Genomic DNA, 21,435 nt, shown 5'->3' on the forward strand with positions numbered 1-21,435 from the left:
GAGCATGGGAAACAGACTCCCTCTGTATGGGAAGAAAGGCATGCGGGGCCAAGGAGCGAGGAGATTGTTGTCAGCCATCTTTGGAGATGATGATTTGCTCTTCCTAGAGTAGAAGATTGGGATTAGAGGCGTGCGCCAACACCGCCCAGTTAGATTTGTGCAAATTTAACAGAGATACCTTCCATATTTTTCATCCAAGTGTCAGACAACTTGAATAAGTTGAGGTCATAGGCAGAATGCTGAACATTCTGTTAGGGACAATGCAGAGACAGGTTAGTGAAGCTAACAGTGATAGTGTCTGTGTGCTGCAGGCACAATCACAGTGCACACTGCTCTTCAGTGGCACTATTAGAATCAAGTAAGTCTACACTCCCTGCCTTATTAAAGGTGAGCAGGGCTAGGGAGTGTAATCCTGCAGACTTGAGAGCACATCCCGATAACAAGCGGGTGGACACCCATGCCCACCTTTAAGAAAACATAATTCCAGTCATCCTTTTGGCATCACTGAAGGCACCATGTTTACCCAAGTGCTGAGATGTCGTCTCTAGGGCAGGGCAGGCCATCGCTAGAGGAGAAGAAAACAAGGTCAACGTGAAAGCTTTTAGGTGACTCAAAATGTCGGGTGAGTTACGTCTGTGCTGTGAGCACGTGCAGATGAGAGAGTCGACGGGGCCGAGTGTCACTCAGCTGTGCTGTGGACTCTGTCATCTCCAGGCCTACCTGACCGATTCTTAAATGCTTTCCTCTTGCAGGTGACTCCAGAGCACTGTATCTTTGCCAGCAACACATCTGCTCTCCCAATCAATCAGATTGCTTCTGTCAGCAAAAGACCTGAGAAGGTGACCTGGACAGAAAGTCCTCCTGACGACTGCTTCAGACTCACTGGTGGAAATTTCAGAATACAGCCAGGGAGAGGACCAGGATAGATTGTGAGATGGTTGGGGGCAGTTCCCAAGAAATGGGCACTAAAAACTGAACGCCATGATCTGCAGGTGTAGGAATTGGTGGATTACAGCTGAATACACTTAGTGGCTGCTGTGTGTGTCGTGTCCGTCCCCCCCCGCCCCCGTGGCTATTTTTCAAGTTTAAACTATTAAACTTACTTTAACTTAGAATTAGGCATTAAAGGATAGGCCCTAAACCGAGAAGCAGTGTGCAGTTTGGCCGTAGTGCAGTGTGGTAACTGCTTAGGCTGAGTAAGGCTCCAGATCCAGGAATGGATGGTCAGGGCTGGGGGACCCGCAGCCTTACCTGGACCTCCTACCCAGGACAGGAAAGTTCTAGATTTGGAAGGACTGTCACTGAGTATTTGGAGTGCTGCCTAGAAAGTTATCTTCGCTTAAGTGGATTAATTAAGGAAGAATGTAGCCATTCAAAGAGAAATAAAACGCCTCATTTCTCAGGAGGATACCAGTGGCTTCAACTGACCAGCCAGAGACCAGAAATACAAAAAAAAAAAAAAAAAAAAAAAAAAAAAAAATCTCTAAACAGCTAGAGCTGCTAATGCTAAGTCCGTGTCTCCAAACCACACAAGCCTGTTTCGTCCTCCTCATGCAGTGTGTGTGTGAACAACGGTCTACTTTCCTAGCACACAGCAGGGTCAAGGGGATGTGATGGACCTGACAGAGGCGGCCCAGGGACGGCAGGAGAAGGAAGGATCAGGGACAGGTAGCAGCTGATTATGAGACCACAGACTCAAGCCTCTGGACTAGATCAGCAGTGTTCCTGGCCACAGACCTTTCTCTCCAGTGTCCCCCTAGCGAACAAGGCACGGTCAGGTTTTCCCATCAGCACTGGTAATCTGTGGTTGTGGCTCCCCTCACCAGGTGATTGGCATGCACTACTTCTCTCCTGTGGACAAAATGCAGCTTCTGGAAATCATCACGACCGACAGAACCTCCAAGGACACAACAGCCTCTGCCGTGGCCGTGGGTCTCAAGCAGGGCAAGGTCATCATTGTGGTGAAGGTGAGGCATAGGAGTAGGGGCAGATTTGGGGACGTTCTAGAAAGATTTTCTGTGCCTCCAAAATTGTGTCTGGCTGTTCTGGGGGGAAATGCCAGCTTCTAGAACACTGACCCCTGGGTTGTCTCCGAAATGACAGTAGTAGTGACTGTCCCACTGAGGTGGGGTGGGTGTGGTAGTGTCTAGGCTGTGGCAGGGCTTCACCAGTGATTCCAGACCTCAGAGGTTACATGAAACCCAGACTGTTCAGGATGGCTTCCTCTCCAGCTCAACACTGAGCATTCTGATGAGAGTTAAGTCAGCTGAAACTGTGAAATGAAGTCTGGGAAAGGGAGGCTGGGTGTGGACATGAGTGTTTCAACCAAAGCAGGACCGGCCGTGAGCTCTCTTCCTCTCCCTTGGCAGGATGGCCCTGGCTTCTACACCACCAGGTGTCTTGCTCCCATGATGTCTGAAGTCATGCGAATCCTCCAGGTGAGTATTGTTCTGTGGAAAGTATGAAACCTTGTCGGATCTTTCACTCTGTCCTCCAAGCTGAAGATGTCCAGATGAGGAACAGGCTCCCCCAGAATATACTCCTGCTTTTCCCTGGAGGCCCTTTTGTGCCTCCCTCCCACACTGAACAGGCATCTTGGGGCTGAGACTGCGCAATAGGTAGAATGTTAACTCTGCTCTGTTAGCTTCCTGAGCATTGCAGGAGCCAGAGGCCTCCCAGAATACCCAGACACACTGCTTCTGTATTCCTGGGTGAGGACCTTTAGACCGGACCCTGCTGGGCCTGACTGCCACTGTATCTGCTTCTGCTACATACACACACACACACACACACACACACACACACACACACACACCCCTGCATGGCCATCCAGATCATTCCATGGCAAAGAGGCTCCTCTTCACTGGGCACTTCCCTAGCCTCAGAATGCCAGCATTCTCGGTCCTGTTAGCCATGGCATCTCCTTAGTCCGAGAATCACAAGCAAGAACTGAGTGATCTGGTCATCTCTACGCTTTCTTCAAGTGCTATCGGAAAGCTTCAGCGTTTCCACTTACACTTTTCTTGGGTGAAGTGCTGGTTCGGGACCTGGCCAGGTGATGTCCAAGAAAAGAAGTGGGTTTCGCACAAGGCCGTCTATTGGTCATTACAGGAGCCCTTCTGTTGGGGGATGAGATGGCTGTGCTCTGAGGCTCCTGCTTTCCTTCCTGTTCAGGAAGGAGTTGACCCTAAGAAGCTGGACGCCTTGACCACAGGCTTCGGCTTTCCCGTGGGTGCTGCCACCCTCGCAGATGAAGTTGGTGTGGATGTGGCACAGCACGTTGCAGAAGACCTCGGCAAGGCCTTTGGGGAGCGGTTTGGAGGCGGCAGTGTAGAGCTGCTGAAGCAGATGGTCTCCAAGGGCTTCTTGGGTGAGTGGCCGCAGGAGACATGAGTAATGCTGTGCGGAGTTCTGAGCAGCTGCCTGAGAGCAGAGAGTGGGGGAGAGTTCCCTAGACACAGAGCCCTGGGCAGAGGGAATCTCTTAGGCTGGCCGTGTAGATCAGGGGAAAGGCAGCGTCTAGGCTTGTGGGACTGGGCCATGTATGCCTGATAGATAGATCAGCATCTTCCTCCTGCCGAGGTCTGACCACAGGAGCAAGTTCTGTGTCCGGGCTTGAGCCTGTGGTCTGGCTGCCTGTGGGGAGTTCAGTCTTTGTGTTCAGAACATACAAGGAAGGCTGCGGGAAAATCACCGCTAAGGCCTGGGCCTCCTGTCTGGACACTAGTGGGGGGGGAGGGGGTGTGGACTTTCCTGTTCAGACTCAGACTTCCATGCACCGAGGGCTTCCTCTCTTCTCTGCCAGTCATCAAGGACTAAATGGCTCAGGCGTCTGGACAGAGGCATTTAGGAGTGCACAGACTGCTAGAAACCCACAGCATCCCGCAGACAGTTCTCAGCTAGGGTGAAGGGCAGTGACGGATGCAGTCTCTCTCTTCCCTTAGGTCGCAAGTCTGGGAAGGGCTTTTACATCTACCAGGAGGGGTCAAAGGACAAGAGCCTGAATTCTGAAATGGATAAGATCCTGGAGAACCTGAGGCTGCCCGCCAAGCCTGAGGTGTAAGTGGATTTGAGTGACTATTTGCGTAGAAATGGTAGCTTAACCTTCCTCAGCGCCTTTTCTGTTCTCTTTATGACCCAAAGCTGGCAAAAGACTACAGCTAAAACCCTGCATGTGGGGCTGGAGAGATGGCTCAGAGGTTAAGAGCACTGGCTGCTCTTCCAGAGGTCCTGAGTTCAATTCCCAGCACCCACATGGTGGCTCACAACCATCTGTAATGAGATCTGGTGCCCTCTTCTGGTGTGCAGTCAGAACACTGTATAGACAATAAATAAATAAATAAAATATTAAAAAAAAAAAAAAACCCTGCATGTGTCCTCAGCTGCAGGTACCCCGGTGAGAGTGGGCCAAGCCAGGGCAAGCCTTGCCTGAGTTTTGTTGTTGTTTGGTTTTGGTTTTTTGAAACAGAGTTTCTTTTTTTTTTTTTTTTTTTGTTTGTTTGTTTTTTGTTTTGTTTTTCGAGACAGGGTTTCTCTCTGTAGTTTTGGTGCCTGTCCTGAATCTCGCTGTGTAGACCAGGCTGGCCTCGAACTCACAGAGATCTGCCTGGCTCTGCCTCCTGAGTGCTGGGATTAAAGGTGTGCTCCACCACTGCCTGGTGAGACAGGGTTTCTCTGTGTAGTCCAGGCTGGCCTGGGACTCAGAGATCTGCCTGGCTCTGCCTCCTGAGTGCTAGATTAGAGGTGTGTGCCACCACCGCCTGACTGTAAGCCTTGCCTGTGAAGTTGGGAGATGGATTGTGTAGGGCCCGCCCCCGCCCCCCTTGCTCTGTTACCTTTGGGAACACACTGTGGTTACTGATCTGTCAGGAACAGTGACTGAGCCTCCTCTGTGCCAGGCCGTCTTGGGTGCCCAGGTTCACAACTGTTAGGGAAAGTCCCACCCCTTTCTGCAAGAGAAAGGCTAGGTCATCTTTCAGGATGCTGTGGTCCATCCTGGCTGCTGGGCTCCCTAGGACTCCCCCCACCCCACACGCTGCACTCCAGCTCCCCCCATTTTCTCTAGCTAAATGTTGCTTCCTGTTCCTTCTCCTCCTCAGCTCCTCGGATGAAGACATCCAGTACCGTGTGATAACAAGGTTCGTGAATGAGGCCGTCCTGTGCCTACAGGAAGGGATCCTGGCCACACCTGCAGAAGGAGACATCGGAGCCGTGTTCGGGCTTGGCTTTCCTCCTTGTCTGGGAGGTCAGTGTGCAGGTTGGGAAGCCGACCTCCTTTACCCTGCGCTTGTTACTGTCCCTTCACTAAAATCCTGTCTCTGCCCAGGGCCCTTCCGCTTTGTGGATCTGTATGGTGCTCAGAAGGTGGTGGACCGGCTCCGGAAGTACGAGTCTGCCTACGGAGTACAGTTTACCCCATGCCAGCTGCTCCTCGACCACGCTAATAGCTCCAACAAGAAGTTCTACCAGTGAGCAGGCCCTCCAGCCTGCCCCGTCCATGCACTAACCCAGACCTGGTGCCACTTCTCAGCTGTGCTGTCTAGATTTTCAGGAAGCAGGAGGAAGCCCAGGTCTAGCCTTGGGTTTGCTCTCCCTCACAGTGCCTTCAGCCCTGACCAGCCCTTCCTCCTGCTGAAGTCTGACGTGAATTAAGTTTGTGCTTCATGTTGGAGGGTGAGCCCACTGTGTTCCTTCTACAGCCCTGCCTGAGGCCCCGAGCAGCAGCTAGGGTAACCCAGAGCATCTGCTGCCTGTGCCCCAGGAGGCCAGTGCGGACTGGCAGTGGGGAGGGCATTCTGTACCCAGCCAAACACAGGGTAATAATAAAATCCAGACTGTTGGCCTCTGCCTGCTTGCTCTGTTCTCTTGTCTGCCCTTCTGTGTAAGCACCCCCTTCAGTAATGAAGCGCTGCGCTGTGGAGCAGAAACGTGTTGGGAGATGTCGAGGCAGCTGCCTGAGAGGGATCGTGATGTGAGAAAATGGACTTTCTGTGCCCATGCCTTAAGCTGACTGCCTAAGTGCTCTGGCTGGGCTGCCTACGGCACAGTTGCAGCCCTGGTCGGCAGGAGCGGTGGGAACAGAGGGGCATGGTGTACCAGGATGCGAAAGATGCTTTCCCCAAACTCATCTCCTCACTGCCATTGAAGGCAGTCTTTTTGCTTGGCATACCTCAGCCCTGGCTTCTCGGGTTTGTGGGAGAGAGTTATGCAGAGGACGTAGCATTTGCCGGAGCTTTGGAATCCTGCAAAGCCGAGGAAGATGGGTACCTGCAGATCAGCCCTACCTCACTTGTGTGGCCTTAGTTTGCCCCACCCACCCCTTGGTGGCAAAGTTCTGACTTTGGGGACAGGGCCTAGTTGTATAAGCAGTGCTGGGCTCCTAACTGAGTCCCGCTGAGTCACTGGATTTATGGAATCCTGATTCAGGTCCCACCGCACTTTGCCTCTCACCCCAGATGGTGCTGTGACCCCCGCCTCTGCCCTGCTTGTAAGGGGAGCCCATCTCGGGCTCCACGGGACAGTGCAGTTCACTAGGAAGACCAACGCTAAAGTTGAGTCATCTCAACTGGACTTGCAGATGGCCAGAAGGTAAAGAACTGATCCTGTGCACAAAGGCCGAGACGAGGTGTCTGCTGTGGGACTCGGGGTGTCTCAGGGGAGCTGGTGCTGCAGGCAGTCACACCGGGACCCTCAGTGGCACTGAACTCTGACTTCTGGTTCTTCCCTCTAAGCAGGAAGGTGTAGAATCTGATAAAAACTACTTAAGACTCAAGGTTTGCTTGAGGCAGAGGCAGGCGAATCTCTGAGTTCGAGGCCAGCCTGGTCTACAGAGTGAGTCCCAGGCCAGCCAAGGCTACACCCTTTCTTGAAAAAAAAAAGGGGGGGGAGGAGGGTTGCTGGAGAGATGGCTCAGTGGTTAAGAGCACTGACTGCTCTTCCAGAGGACCCGGGTTCAATTCCCAGCACCCAGATGGCAGCTCACAACAGTCTGTAACTCCAAGATCTGACATCCTCAGAGGACCCGGGTTCAATTCCCAGCACCCAGATGGCAGCTCACAACTGTCTGTAACTCCAAGATCTGACATCTTCACACAGACATACATGCAGGCAAAACACCAATGCACATAAAATTTAAAAAGAAATTACTAGAGGTTAAAGATTCTTGCGGAAGGGTGCAGTTTTACAGACTTGAAGATGCTGTTGTGTGTATCTCGGGGTTTAAGAGCTGCACATACCATTCCAAAGTCCTCCCCTGCTCAGAGACGTACATACTATGTATGCCCTTGGTCTTCATGGCCCTCCACACACACACACACAAAGCCGTCAACACCCAGGGTCCTGCACTTTTTAGTCTGTGGTCTAGGCTTTATTTCCTAATCCTTGAGGATTCATCCATTGTGAGAAGACAAGCAGCGTGGTATCAGTTCCCATGTTCCCCTCCCACAGGCACAGGTGTGGGCAGACCTTAACTATTCATAAAGAAAACCCAAGAAATAAATATCTAGGTAGGTCAGGGAAGGCAGACAAGAAAACGGCCACCTCTGCCCCACCCCCACCCCCCAACACCAGAGGAGGGATGTAGTTCTTGTTAGAGGTGCTGGAGAAGAATGGGGGTGGGGTTTGTACATTAGCCAGGCCTCTAGCCGGCACACTGATCAGCACACTTGGGACTGAAGGGCCCAGAGATCGTCTCCAAACCATGTAAGTACAGGGGCTGGGCTCAGGAGCAAGCAACTTTGCCCAGCAACCCACCTCCCTTTACCAGCCACACTGTCCTGTACCAGTGACATGCCAAGGAGGAACCCAAGTGTCCATCAGAGCGAAATGCCGGCAGCGGGAGACAGGCAGGGTGGCGGGTACCTGACCACTACTTGTTTCTAGAACCAAAGAGTAGCTGGCCTACGTCTAGACACTCTTCCCCCAGGAACTGTCCTTGGACTGCCCCATGGAAAACCATATGATAGCCGTGATGACGTCACAGCCAAGCCCAAAGCAGGTGCTGGGCACAGCCTGTGACTGGTTCATCAGGCCCCACGGTCAAGTGCCTAATCATGGGAGCAGACAGAAAGAGGGTACCTCAGAAGTCACACCCCTAACTCTGGAGCAGCTGCAGAGTGTGAAGGAGAGGACCCTTCGGGGAAACTGTGCTTAAGTTCTGAACCATCTTCCCTTGCTCTCTAACCTGACCAAAAAAAGGGCTGAGAAGTGTGTGGTGAATGAAAGGCTACAGCGCGGCACAGGAAGGCATCCCGCCACCATACAGCCTCCTGTTGACATACACACCACCTTCCCCCTGCTCCGAGAATGGCAGCAAAAGCCTCCCCAGGCACAGAGCAGCGCCTCCTCCCCAAGTATTCTTCACAAAGTCAAGACATGCTCCTGCAGGGCCTGGCCCCCGAGGGCCACAGTTCCCAGTGTGTGTGCCTCCCCTGGAACACTCTACAGGGCAGCCTCAGTTGGCCCAGACTCTCCCTGCAGGAAGGACCTCTGGGAGTGCTGTTTCTGGCAGACCCCATGGCCTCTGCTCCCAACCAACATTCAGGCTGTGCAGCCGCCTGGGCGGACAGTTCAGATCTTGGGTCTCCAGCCTTTGATGAACTGCATGATCTTCTTGACCTGAAGCTTGGTGAGACGGAAGTCATCAGCCAAGATGTCTTCACTGAGCTGCACGAAGATGCTCCCATCGATGCGTTCTCGGGCAAAGAAGCTCACCACGTCCTCCGAGAGCCCGATGAAGCGCAGACTGCGCGAGACCTCTTCCAGGGAGAGTGAGGACAAGTCGGCTGGTGGTTGCCAGGAGACGGCATCCCGGACTCCAGCACCACCGGTGGCCCCCTCCCGGGGACTGCCAGGAGGCCCTTCCAGGCCCCCTTGGGTGAGAAAGAGTAGGGGTCCTCCTGCCTCGGGTCCCTGCAAGGCAGCTGGTGACAAGGAGGCGGGGACCTGCCTCAGCACCAAACCTTCGGGCTCAAAGGCCTTGGGAGGACCAATCGGTGAAAGGCAGGGTCCAGACCCAGGTGCCCCCACAGCTCTGGGCTCCTGACAGCGCAGCAGCTCCAACTCGGGAGGACTGGCCTGCCCCAACTCAAATGGGTCCAAGGGCTCCAGCGCTGGTTCCTGCCACTCAGAGGATGACAAGGAGGAGGAGAGAGCAGCTGAGTAACCTTGGCCCTGAGGGCCTGGGCCTGGGGAATGCGTGGGGCTGGAGGTAGCCAGGGCACCCGAGGTGGATGTGGACCCAGAAGAGGAGGCCGCTGGAGCGCCTGAAGGATGGGCAGGCCCAGAGAAGGGGTTGAGCGCACCAAAGGGAGCAAGGCGCTTCTGGGGATGGGAGGGCTTGAACAGAGGTGGACAGCCATGGTAGTTCTTAACCACTGGGCTGTCAGCCCCTAAGAGGGAGGTGGTTCGACCACTCAGGGGCTCCGCTAGGGCTCTTGAGGCCTGGCTGGGCTGAGTGGTGGTAGAAGGCATGGGTCCTGGGGGCGGGCGACTAGAGGTCTCGCTGACTTTGCAATCTCCCCAGGTGCAAGGATAGCAGTAGAGGGAGTAGGCATCCGGTGACGGGGAACCGCTGCCACTGCGGGATCCTGCCCTGTACGCGGAGACAGACGCACGCGGTGGACACATAAGGCAGAGAGAGGGGGAAGTGACCGTCACAGGACCGCACAGCCCTCGGCAGGAGACTACCCCCTCTACTCTCCCCAAAGCTGGCCAGCCTGCTAACCCCAAAGCCTGAGACCCTCTTGAATCCCCAAGTCATGTCAGAACGTGCAGGAGAAATTAAACTGAGGAAGCACAAATTGGAAAACTGATGATCTCAAGGCTGAAGACAGGGCTCAGTGGTTAAGAGCACTTGTTGCTCTTGCTGAGGACCCAGGTTCAATTCCCAGCACCCACATGGTGGCTCACAACCATCCATAATTCCAGTTCCAGGGGATCCGATGCCCTCTTCTGAACCTCCATACATACATGCAGACAAAACACTCATACACACAAAATAAAATCAATAAATCTACAAAGAAAGAAAGAAAGAAATTAAGAACGAAAACCAGTGCTTTTCCTGCAGCAGAATCCCAGCACAGAATGACCACCCCCCCACCACACTGTGCATTTGAGCAAAGCCAGGGACCGAGGCCGTGACTCACCCATCCTGCAGGCCAGAGGAGTAAAAGGAGAGGCTGGAGCTGGGCGAGTGGACCGGCTGCAGCTTGGGGAATCGGGGCGGCACTGGGGGGCTGCCTGGGAGCCTGCTGCAGCTGCTGCCACCCCGAGGAGGCACAGGAGGGGCGTGGAGGAGGCGGCACTCTTCCTTTACCTGCAGACAGAAGGCGACTGCCTCACTAGGCAGCTGGCCCTCTTTACCTCACTTCCCAAGCAGGGAGACTGCCCTGTCTAGATAAACCAGCTATCCACCTGGCCCATCTCCAGACTATTTTGTCCCTCACACTCGGTCCACAGCAGTCCCCTAGTCCACGGTAAATTCACTGTGAATGATAGCAGATGGGGGAGGGGCAGATAGAGATTTTCTTTCTGGGGCGGGGGTGGGGGAGGGAGGGTGTGACAGGAGGGACAAACGGGAGGGACGGGACCTGCCACCTGGATCCCGTCCTTCCAATTAAGTTCCCTGACGAGTGTGTAAATAGGTGTGACTGATGAGGGAAATGTCCTGAAGACAAATAAATGGGAACCGTTAAAAGCTCTTCCTCAGCGCAGAACATCTCAGATGCTACAATGTGGTTCTAACTCTCAAGGAGTTTAGGGGTTGCTGGAAGTCACTCGCCATTTCCTACATTTACTGCACGTGGGAACTTTCCCTTCACGAAGGACTTTGTGGAGCTTGTGGGTAATCCTGTTTCCAGTTCACCCTCGATTCTCCATGCCTGGTCTTTTCCTTCTCCCTTGCCCCCTTCACTCTGGCCATCCTGTCACACCCCAGGGGCCCGGGTGTCGACACCTTTGTGGCCCTCTAAAACCTGCCCAAGTTCCCTCGAGGACAGAGCAGAGCTGACTCACCGCCTCGGATTTGGGGGGGACAGGAGGCGGTGGGGCCTCGGGCTCATGACGTGGGGGCCCCACGGTCCCGAAGGAGATGAGATCGGGCCCTGGCAGCGGCCGGGCACGGGCATCGGCGAGGTTCTCGGGGGCCTGGTGCACCCACAGCTCCTCGTAGGGGATCTCGGTGCAGGCTGCCGCGGGCTCGGGCACCCCGGCCCAATCGGGGCTCACGTACTCCTCCTGGTCGCCGTCGCCGGGCGCTGGCAAAGCCGGCCCGAGGCGACCCGGGGGTCCAGGCGCGCGGACGGGCCCGGGGGCGCGCGGTGCGGGCAAGCAGAGGCGCACGCGGCGGGGGCTGGCGCAGTCGTCGGCGAGCTCCGCGGGCGCCTCTCGCACGGCCGTGGAGTACTCGTCCGGATCGAAGCGCTCGCGACAGTAGGAGGCGCTGTCGCGCACCAGGCGCTCGACGCGCGGGTCCCCGGCCAGCAGGCCCTGCGGCAGAGCGAAGCGCGGCGTGTCGGTGAGCAGCAGGAAATGCAGCGGCGCCGGGCCCTCGCGGCGCAGCGCCAGCCCCAGCACCACGGTCTTGGAGATGATGCTGACCAGCTTGTAGCAGTGGCCCTCCCGCACCGGGTGGAGGTCGTAGGGGTTGCGCGGCGGCCGGCTGGGTACCAGCACGTTCACCGGCAGCCGCACGCGCTCGATGATGGCGCGCACCGTGTGCTCGCCCTCCTGCATCTGCAGCTCCAGCGGGCTGCGCGTGCTGAAGCGGCCCTGGCACTGGAAGGGCAGGCTCAGGCTTTCGTTGGTGCGGTGGTTCATGCAGATGAGACAGGGCATCTTGCCTTTGACCGGCCTGGCGGCCCCGCCGCCACCCCCCGCGGTCCCCACGTTCCCGGGGCCGCCCATTCCGGCCAGGGCCCCAGCGCGGCCCAGCTTGCGCAGGAGCGTGGTGAAGCGCGAGCGCTCCTTGGTGGTCTTGGCGCACAGAATCTCTGCCTGGCCCATGAGGGTGAGCTCGTCGCCCGCGTGCAGTGTGAAGTTGTACACCTCGCTGTCCTCGCTGAACTCGCCGGACACCACCTGGGGGAATCCCAGAGACAAGGTGAGGCCCGAACCTGGGTCCCAAGGAAAGTCCCACGCCGCTGAGCTCCAAGCTCCGCGGGGTCTCCAGGCCTTTCCTCTTCAGCTGTCGCGGACATAAGAGCAAGAGCACTGGACTGGGACTAGAGAGCCGCTGTACGACTTTAACGTCTTTCCTGAGGTCCTTAGTTACCTCATACGGTAGTATTAGTATAGAGGTGTGCTTTGGAAGCGCTCAGTCATGGCAGATTTTATTAATCCAGCTTGACCACTCGGGGTGAGAACAATGCCTCACCCACCCACGACTACTGTAAAGAGAAAGGGACTGATGGACAAGAAAGCCACCCTGAGTGTTCTCATCAGGTCGTGACCCCCTCCAACACCATTCCTGCTCCACCATCTTTCCTTTTCGGTCCACTGAGTCAAACAGACTGCTTTTATGGCATAGCACCAAAGGGTGCACGCCCAGAAGCCACCCTCCCTCCCTCCCTCAACACTAACCTGGGGGGAGGGGAGCTTGGGACGATCCTACCCTGCACCAGGACTGACCTTAACACTGAAGGTGATGGCTTCCATCACAAAGATGCGGTCAGGAAAAACACTGGCCACCTCCTCCACACTGCTGAAGTATCTCACCGGCTCCCGGACATCCCGGGCCTGCTCCAGGAGCTTGAACTTGCCTGCACAGGGGAGGGAGGGACACAGGCTGCTGGGAAGGCCAGGTCTGCATCCTGGGAACACCCAGGTCCCTGGCTAGCTGCTATCCTAAACTCATTAGTCCCTCTGGGAATTCAGGCGGGCGGAAGGCAGGTATACAGACATCTCATGTGAAGTGTCCGCCCTGCCTCACCAGCCACGCCCATTTTTGTGCCTACCGACAGGAGCTTAAAAAGAAGCTGAGAACAGCTCTGGCTTGGCACCGAAGGAAGAGGCCGGAATAGGTGAGGGACTAACGGGGAGAGCCTGATGGAGAAAGGACAGTTTCCAGAGTTCTGCTGCATTCCCTCACCGGAGTTCACTCACATTCATGACACACCCCCTGTCCTGTCCCGCGCAGGCCCTCCAGAATGCACAGTTCTGTAAACAGTCTGCTCTCTTAAGGAATTCAGGGGGCCTGGAGAGACACCTCAGCAGTTAAGAGCACTGGATTCTCTTCCAGAGGTCCTGAGTTCAATTCCCAACAACCACATGGTGGCTCACAACCATCTGTAATGAGATCTGGTGCCCTCTTCTGGCCTGCAGGGATATGTGCAGGCAGAACACTGTGTACATAATAAATAAGTAAATAAATCTTAAAAAGAAAAACAAGAAAGAAAGAAAATTCAGGCATAGTAGGAGAGACAGCGAGTACCCAGTGATGACCGAGGTGACAAGTCCTGAGGCACACCTGTGAGAAAAGAGCTCCAGAAGAGAGACCTGCAGGGGATCGCCAAGCTGCACCTTTCTTTTTTTTAAATTTACTTATTCATTATGTATACAGCATGTAGGCCTGCAGGCCAGAAGAGGGTACCAGATCTCACCACAGATGGTTGTGAACCACCATGCGGTTGCTGGGAATTGAACTCAGGACCTCTGGAAGAGCAGGCAGTGCTCTTAACCTCTGAGCCATCTCTCCAGCCCAAGCAGCACCTTTCAAATGGACATTTTATTCTGTAAGAAGTGAGGGGGTTGGTGACATGGCCCAGCAGGTCAAGTGTTTGTCCTGCAAACCTGAGGATCCGCGTTCAGATCCCCAGCCCCCACATGGAAAACTAGGTGGGCGTGGCCGAAAGTCTGTAATCCCAGCTCGAAGGAGGTGGAGATGGGAAATGCTCAGAGCAAGCTGGCAGGCCAGACCAGCAGAAGGGAGGAGCTGCGGGTTGAGGAAGAGACGGTCCCTCAGTATATAAAGCGAACAGCAACACCTGACGAAGACACCTGATGTCAATCTTGGGCCTCTGCACAAGTGTGCATGCACACACACACACACGTGCCCACACACCATTCCGACATACAGACTTGCAGGAACATCACATCCACACGCGTGTGTGTACACACATACACACACACTAAAACCAGGAAAGAAATATGAATGAGGCCCCCTGGATGAGTTTGAACAAGGAAATACAGCCATCCAAGATGAGCCCTGGCAAGAACCGGGCCAGCGATCCAGTAACGAATCCTGGAGAAGAGCCAGGGAACAGCACACAGTGAGCAGACCCATGGGTGACCCAGGAGGAAGACTCCTCAGACCCGGTGACTCAGGAGGGAAGTAAAGAAGGAAGGGCTGAGGGTCATACACATGGTCCACTGGTCACCGTGGGGCTGGCCAAACCATTCTGCACTGGAAACCAAGAGGAAGATGGTGGAGGCAGATCCTGGAAGACCAGCAAAGGAGCCTCAGGTGTGCTCTACAGGGGAGTGCCACTTGCATGTCTGGGGACACCCCTTAGAGCCAATGCAGCTGTGTGGGAGAGGAATGTTAGGGAAGTGGGAAAGCGGGTCTTGACACTTTGGGGACCCATGACCCGAAGAAATGCCCACACTGCTCCTGGTATAAACACACAGTGAAGCGGGTTCTCACCCCTCCCAAAGCCCAACCAGAGGGAGAGGAAGACTAAGAGACCCCTGGTGTCTGAAGAGCCACTGACCAAGGGCCGGGCGGGAACCACCAACATCCAGCACCAAAGAGTAAAAAAGAGAAGGGAAGATGGGATGGTGCCCTGGAGCAAGCAGGGGAGTCCTGGTCCAGCCTCAACCTCTCAGCCACCAGAGGGAAGAGGTGCCACAGCCCAAGCCATCCGGGATAAAATGAGGAGGGGCCAGCATCCATCAAGGAGCAGGCTTCCCGAGGCTGACACTCTCTAACGGGCTGCAGTCTCCTCCCTCTCCATATCCACATACGAACCCCCATACCTCAACCATAAGCATCCAGGCATGAAGAAAATGCCTGCTGCCCCCTGTGGCCAGATTTGGAGCCCAGTCTGGGTTGGATTATGGGAGGATGTGGCAGGGAAGATCGATGTAACCATGGTATCCAGCACCGCCCCCCACTCCTCAGCCGCGCAGCCGGGTCACTTCTGCAGGGAGGGAGGGAGGAAGGAAGGGAGACCTCCGGGGAGTCGTGCTTTGGCCTCTAGAAACCTCTGCCCTACAGCTTCCTCTCCTGCCTCTCACAACAATGTCAGTGGTAAGCAAGGTCCACTACAGGATCTGGGGACCATCGCACCCTGCAGTCTCAAGACACATCTGCACTATGCTGATCCGTCCTTTCCAGACAGAAGCATCCCACAGCTGCTCCCAAAACCCGACCCACAGTGAGCTCGGTAGTGACTCGTTTGCTCCTGCCTGGTTAGCACGAGGCCCGGTTCGGTACCCGAAGCTGTTACGTGGGACAGACGGAGCACAGACTTCAGAGTCGGATGCGGCTGAGCCTCGGCTGTGCATCCAATCGCTGTGTGAAATCATTTACATCGGGACTTTGATTTCTAGTATGTAAAACGGGTGCATACTATGCGGCCGGTGTTGGAGTTGAGGGGAGGGGGCTCACCTGGCTCTGCAAATAGCCGGTGCTTGGGGAAGGTGTCTGGACCCTCGGGCAGCACTGGCCTGGATGTCTCTAGACACCAAGTCACCCTGACTCCCGGCAGCCTGGAGACAGAGGGCAGCCACAGTGGCAGCGCCCCCAGTCCCACCCCTCCCCCGCTGGCCGCGCCTGGCCACAGCCGGCCTGGACAGTGCCATTATTAATTCATTGGGAGGGCTCAGCGTGCAGCCTGCACGCTGAGCCTCTTCGGAGGCCCAGCCCCCTCTTTTCACTCCTATGAAGTGAGCGAGGCGCCCAGCGGAAGAGCGAGCTGGGCCCCCCACCCCCCCGCAGGCCCTGCAGGCCAGCTCTCACCCCACTGTCCTATCCCCACCTCTCATGCTCACTAAGGAGTCATCAAAATGGATGGGGGAAAGGATTGGGGGCTTCCCTCCCTTCATTCACCGTTTGCTGGGGAGTCTGTGACTTGGTTTCCCGGGACTTTAAAAATACAACGGGAATGGTACCAGTGTCTCTCCGTGAAGGCTTTCCCAAACTGTTTCCCATCTCCGTGAAGGCTTTCCCAAACTGCTGGGTTTTTTTAGTCCAAGAAGGCAGGGATCTCCACCTGAGTCAATACCAGATTCTCAGCGAGGGGAGTTTCTAGCTTGAGCAGGAGGCACCGAAAGCCTACAGCCAGGACAGGACCCCAAGTCAGCCAGACTGTTGGGGCGGCTTCCTCCCTGGGGTGTTGGAAGTACAGAGGGCCATCCCCGCAAATATGTGGTAAAGAGATCAAAGCTGGAGCAAGGTTTAAGCCTTGGTCCACTGACTCCAGGGAGCCCCGGGCCTGAGAGAGCCGTGGTAAGGACAGAGAAAGGTAAGGAAGGCCCTTAGATTCATCACCTGCAAAATCAAAGCGCTACAGTTTCCTTTGGCTACAGTTTCCTTTGGCAGCAGATCCTTTCTTCAAACAAAACCTTTCATAAAACACAAAGAGCCAGGCCTGGTGGCGGCGTGGTGCAGGCCTGTGATCCCAACCACTCAACAGGCTGGGGCATGAGTTCAAGACCTGCCTGGACTACAGAGCAAACTCAGGCAACTTATCGAGACCATGCCTCAAAATAAAAAGATGGCTGAGATGGTTCACTGGTCAAGGGGCGTGCAGCCAACCTGAAGACCTGTTTGGTTCCTTGTCCCACACGGTAGAGGGCAAGAGTCTGCAAGTTGATCTCTGGTTTCCACACGTGCTGTCACACACATGTTCACGCGCGCACGCGCGCACACACACACAAAAACGAATGAATAAAAATTAAAACAAAAAGGTAGAGAGGAGGCTGGGGATGTACCTCAGTGAGGTACCCAGAGCACTTGCCTACCATGCATGAGGCCTTAGTTTTAATCCCAGTACTGCAAACAAATAAAAAATAAATATAAAACACATTTAAAAAAAAAAGGTAGTTAGAAAACTCTTAGGGAATCTAACACTTCAGCATTGTTTAAAAAGCCAATCCAGGAAGACCATTAACACAAAACTGGGGAAAAGGGTAGCCAAGCTGACAGGCAGCCACAATTGGCCTCAGCACTCCTCGGTCCCAAGAAGACTCTAGCAGACTTTCTCTTTGTTTGCACTTGAAAAAGTTAAAAGCCGCACAGGGCCCAGCCTTGGAGCTCTCCAATTAGGCGTAAAGTTTGATGTGTAGTGGCTTCGAGATGTGAGTATACACTGAGAGCTGGGGTGGCGTACACCACTAGTCCCCAGCACTTGAGAGGCAGAGGCAGACAGACCTCTGTAAGTTCGAGTCAGTCTGATCTATAGAGGGAGACCCTGTCTTAAAAAAAAAAAAAAAAAAAAAAAAAAAAAAAAAAAAAAAGATGTGTTTATCTTTAATCATCATTTTAAAAATAAAAATAAAACGTGAAAAATAAAAAATAAAAAATAAAATAAATAAATAAATAAAAATAAAACGTGAAAAATAAAAAATAAAAAATAAAATAAATAAATAAATAAAAATAAAACGTGACCTAGTTCCACGGTTCATGCTTATAATCAGTACTCAGGAAGCTGAGGCAAGAGGCTAGACATGAGTTCAAAGCCAGCCTGAGCTATACGGTAAAAACCTGTCTCCAAAATACAAAACAAGACTCAAAAGTCTGTAAACCTGAGCGCCACCGATCTCCACAAACGATACTGATACTCCTAAGCCCTAACTCTAACCATGACCCCTAGCCACCACCCCACTGACACGTCCTAGCTCATCCCTGAAGCTCCACGGAAAGGGGGTCCTCAACGGCCTCTCCTTACACTCCCCCTGCACCCTTGGCCCCAGGCTCTCCTGCCTCCCCCATGCTCAAAGACCCTGAGCCCTCTGGCCCTTGGCAGGCGGCACACCTGGGTACTGCAGGGGGATGTCAATCTTGGGCCCAATGACGTAGTGGCCCTCCTCCAGGGTGTGGGCTGTCACTGTCGTCCACTGGCGGCAGGAGTGGATGAGCAGGATGTCACGCTCACTGACGCCCTCAGCATACTCCCCTGGGAGAGAGAGGAGGAGAGAGGAGGAAGGAAAGAAGAGGGAAGGTTAGGAGAGGAAGAAAGAAAAGGCTGGGTGATCCCCACCACCACCACCTCTTCCTCAGCAAGCCCCTGCCTGGGGATTTCACCCTGTGATCCCTGCACTGGTCAGCAACACGGGAGGAGCCAGGAGTGGGCTGTCAGCTGTGGCCTCTGGGCTCTGACTCCCCACGGGGCCTCTGTGAGCTATTAACATCCACAGCCTCTCATTCTCATTCCGCTGGAGTGTGGGCTGTCCCAGCCCGAGCTGGGGCTAGGGACTCCCAGCGGATGAGCCTGGGCCAGCCAGCTCCTGCCCTCCAGGCGTGTTCAGGCCTCAGGAGGCCTGGTGAAAGCAAGTTTAAGGCACCCAGCTGAGGGCATGTGGGGACGTGGGGGAGGGGGACACCAGTAAGAAAGACTTTGCTCTTGAAAGGAGTCAGGTCTTAGAACCAGGCAAATTCACACCAACATGATCCTGCCTAGTCAGTGCCCAGGTTAGGCAAGGGACGGCCCTCTTGGGGCATTGGAAAGGACCGAGAAGGGATCTGTCCCTGTGGGTCCTGGCTACTAGAGCTCATAAAGTCACTGTCTGCTCAGAATGGCAAGGCTTACAGGAGCCCACTCCTGGATCTTTCAGAGAGACACTGTCTCTCTCCACCCACTGCCACAGAGTCTCATAGTCATGGGACCTCAAAGGATGGGGAAGTTAATCCCAGACACCCAAATCTCATTTCAAGAGGCCATTTCTTAAAGTTGGGGTAGACTATATGGGGGATTTAGGAAGCAGAACTGGGGAGGAGGAAGGAGCCTGGGCTGAGGAAATCAGTACTGGGGCAGAGGTGCTGGAGTTGGGAGGGGTCTGGGCCCAAGAGGCTCCATCCCCAGCAACGGTTTCCAGGGGAGCAGGAGGAGCAGCCCAGCTTCCAGGAGACTGATGGGGCGTATCCTGGATGCAGCTGGTGGGCACAGTGGGGGTAGGGATGTCTCCTTCCCAGCCCCCTCACACACACACACACACACACACACACACACACACACACACACACAGAGCAAATTTCCTACCAGCCGAACAAATGGGAAATGTTTTAACAGTGGGGGTTTCATAAAGCATGTCCGTATGGTGTGTATGAATGGGTGTGGTATCCGGGGCCTTCAAGGGAGGATCTTCCACTCTGTGTGTGAATACGTGTGTGACAGCATGCAGGGGGAGGTTTGCCTGAGACTTCCTCCTCAGCTCTCGAGCTCGGGAAGACATGAAGGTCTGCTGCTCTCTCTAACTCTACAAGCTCTTTCTAGGCCCTAACCTAATAGGTCCCACTCACTCTTCCAAAAGGACACAAAAGGCCAAAGCCACACGGGGTAAGCACATCAATATCCAGCACATCACCAACAGCTCAAATGCTTGTCACCCAAACAGCACAACTCAGTCTCAATATCCCACCAAGGGACGATTCCTGAATGTACACCCACGAAGGGACCTTGCAAGGACACATCATTTCAAGTATCCATTCACACTCTAATGGTGACCACAGTTATCATAACCACGCTGTCACAGACAGCTAGGCCACCACACACCATTCCTCCTTCACTCATTCAATGAATGAATGTCCACGATCTTTGTCTGCCCTCCGCCAAAAGCCAGGAGCCCAGTGGAAGACAGGAAACTGACGAGTATAATGGGACGCACAGGTGTCAGGGGAGGCCTAGCCTCTACAGAAGAGCTCAGAAAAGAACTCAAAGAAAGGGGTGGCAAAGAGATGCGTGGGAAGTGAGCAGGAAGAGCCCAGGGCAGAATTTCCTATTCACAAGCACACAGAGCGCAGCTGCAGACACAGTCTTGGGATCACACGCCCGAGTGGTGAGCGAGGTCCCACAAGAGTTGGACCGTCAGGTATCCCTGCCTAACGCACCCGGACACCAATGTCCCACAGAGCCTGCTCCAACCTGCCTGGTGCCCACCGTGCCCAGTTCTTGCTGCTGCTGCTGGTCAGAGCAGGGGCTGCCAGTCCAAGAAGACAGCAGAGTCCCATTAGCATTCAGGGAAGCGAGCGTGCCAACGCGGGCCAAACCCCTATTCTTCTCCCACACAAAACCCCCCGGCCTGGCTGCCAGCTCCGGGCTCCCGCCCCTCCCCCCAGCCAAACTGCTCCCCTTTCCCCCCAACACGACAGTCCTCTCACTCTGTGCAACCTTCAGGCTCTCCCAAATAAGGTCCCGGTCCTATCATCGGAACACGGGGTGGGGTGGGGGGGAACTGCTGGAGAAATAGGAGGAGAGGTGGGGGAGGGCCGAGGGTCCTGTGCTGGGGGGTGGAGTGGGGGTATGGACGCCTGATGGGACCCGCTCACTCAGGCCTCCCCTGAGGGTAGCCTGCCCTTTACCAGAGGACCTTAGGATGATGCCAAAGAACGGTACAAGAAAGGTCCCCAAAAAAGGGACTAGCGGGTGGTGGTAGGGTAAAGACTTATAGAGGTCCAAGGGATGCAGGAGGATGAAGGTGAGAGGCTGGAGACAAAGAGAGCAAGGGGGTGCGGCCGGGGAAGGGGCTGACAAGCGCCGGGAAAGCGGGGTGCACCGACGACGGAGCGACCCCGAGACTCCGCCGCGCTACTGGCTCCAAAGGGAACTGAAAACTTTTGTCCCAGCCCTGCCACCAGTTTCTAACCCCTGTGCCCAGATGGGGCCCAGAAAGTGGTCCCCGGGCTCGGGGGTCTCCGGTTGTCCCGGGAGCCGCCCCAGAAGGCAAGCGAAGCTCCGAGATCGCTGGAGACCGGGAGGGCAGGGGCTGCGTGCGTCTCACAGTCGCGGCAGCTCCAGCCGAGCGAGGCCCCGGCTGTCCGTGATTTCCCCCATCCTCCGCCCCCCGCCCCGTGTCCCCTCCCCGGACACCCCGTACCTGGCCCGAGGCAGGCGAGCGTGGGCAGGCGGCAGCGGCTGACGATGAGGTCGAGCGGGAAAGCGCCCATGCTCCAGCGCAGCCCGGCCAGCCCGGCCGCCAGCTTCTCCATGGCATGGGAGCTCTCCCGGGGGCCGCCGTCCCCGGGGCCCCGACGGCCAGTCCCGCGCCGCTCGGGCTCCGCGCCCGCCACCACCTCCCGTCCCGGGGCCTTTAGCGGCGCTCCCCGCCTGGCAGCCCGGCCGGGCCGCCGGGAGTCACGTGGCCGGCCTCCTCCCACGGGGCGCCGGCCCCCGCCCCCATCCCCTCCCCGCGCCCCGCCCGCCGGGCCCCGCTCCCCCGGAGTGCCCAGGTGACGGCCGGCCACCGGGCGCTCGGGCTGGACAGGAGTGCGGGGGGGGG

At 55.5% G+C, this 21,435-nt stretch overlaps 2 protein-coding genes across 2 annotated transcripts in view; one reads left to right on the forward strand and one right to left on the reverse strand.

Moving 5' to 3' along the window:
* The window catches only part of Hadha (hydroxyacyl-CoA dehydrogenase trifunctional multienzyme complex subunit alpha), a 34,389-nt gene extending 28,542 nt beyond the window's left edge, over positions 1-5,847 (forward strand). Inside the window, exons 14-20 of the mRNA XM_059248656.1 lie at positions 753-839; positions 1,827-1,967; positions 2,370-2,438; positions 3,175-3,370; positions 3,945-4,059; positions 5,100-5,245; positions 5,327-5,847. Of these exons, the coding sequence (XP_059104639.1) occupies positions 753-839; positions 1,827-1,967; positions 2,370-2,438; positions 3,175-3,370; positions 3,945-4,059; positions 5,100-5,245; positions 5,327-5,472 (900 nt within the window). The 3' untranslated portion in view covers positions 5,473-5,847. The remainder of the gene's footprint in view (positions 1-752; positions 840-1,826; positions 1,968-2,369; positions 2,439-3,174; positions 3,371-3,944; positions 4,060-5,099; positions 5,246-5,326) is intronic.
* A 1,518-nt stretch (positions 5,848-7,365) lies between these two features.
* Garem2 (GRB2 associated regulator of MAPK1 subtype 2) lies at positions 7,366-21,145 on the reverse strand. Its single transcript, XM_059248496.1, has 6 exons — positions 21,034-21,145; positions 17,976-18,116; positions 12,628-12,758; positions 11,014-12,078; positions 10,146-10,315; positions 7,366-9,592 (listed from the first exon to the last, which is right to left on the reverse strand). The coding sequence occupies exons 1-6, from the start codon at positions 21,143-21,145 to the stop codon at positions 8,569-8,571; spliced, it is 2,643 nt and encodes an 880-aa protein (XP_059104479.1). The 3' UTR covers positions 7,366-8,568.
* Positions 21,146-21,435: the final 290 nt, after the last annotated feature.

Source organism: Peromyscus eremicus, chromosome 22 (assembly GCF_949786415.1).
Source record: "Peromyscus eremicus chromosome 22, PerEre_H2_v1, whole genome shotgun sequence".
Lineage (NCBI taxonomy): Eukaryota > Metazoa > Chordata > Mammalia > Rodentia > Cricetidae > Peromyscus > Peromyscus eremicus.

What these genes read in the sequence shown, in the direction of transcription:
- Garem2 (XM_059248496.1), bottom strand. Translation starts at nt 21,145, where the DNA reads ATGGAGAAGCTGGCGGCCGGGCTGGCCGGGCTGCGCTGGAGCATGGGC. An exon ending in GCTCGCCTGCCTCGGGCCAG is followed by an intron (nt 18,117 to 21,033) that starts GTACGGGGTGTC and finishes TCTCTCTCCCAG; the next exon opens with GGGAGTATGCTGAGGGCGTC. An exon ending in CCATCACCTTCAGTGTTAAG is followed by an intron (nt 12,079 to 12,627) that starts GTCAGTCCTGGT and finishes GGATTCCCCCAG; the next exon opens with GTGGTGTCCGGCGAGTTCAG.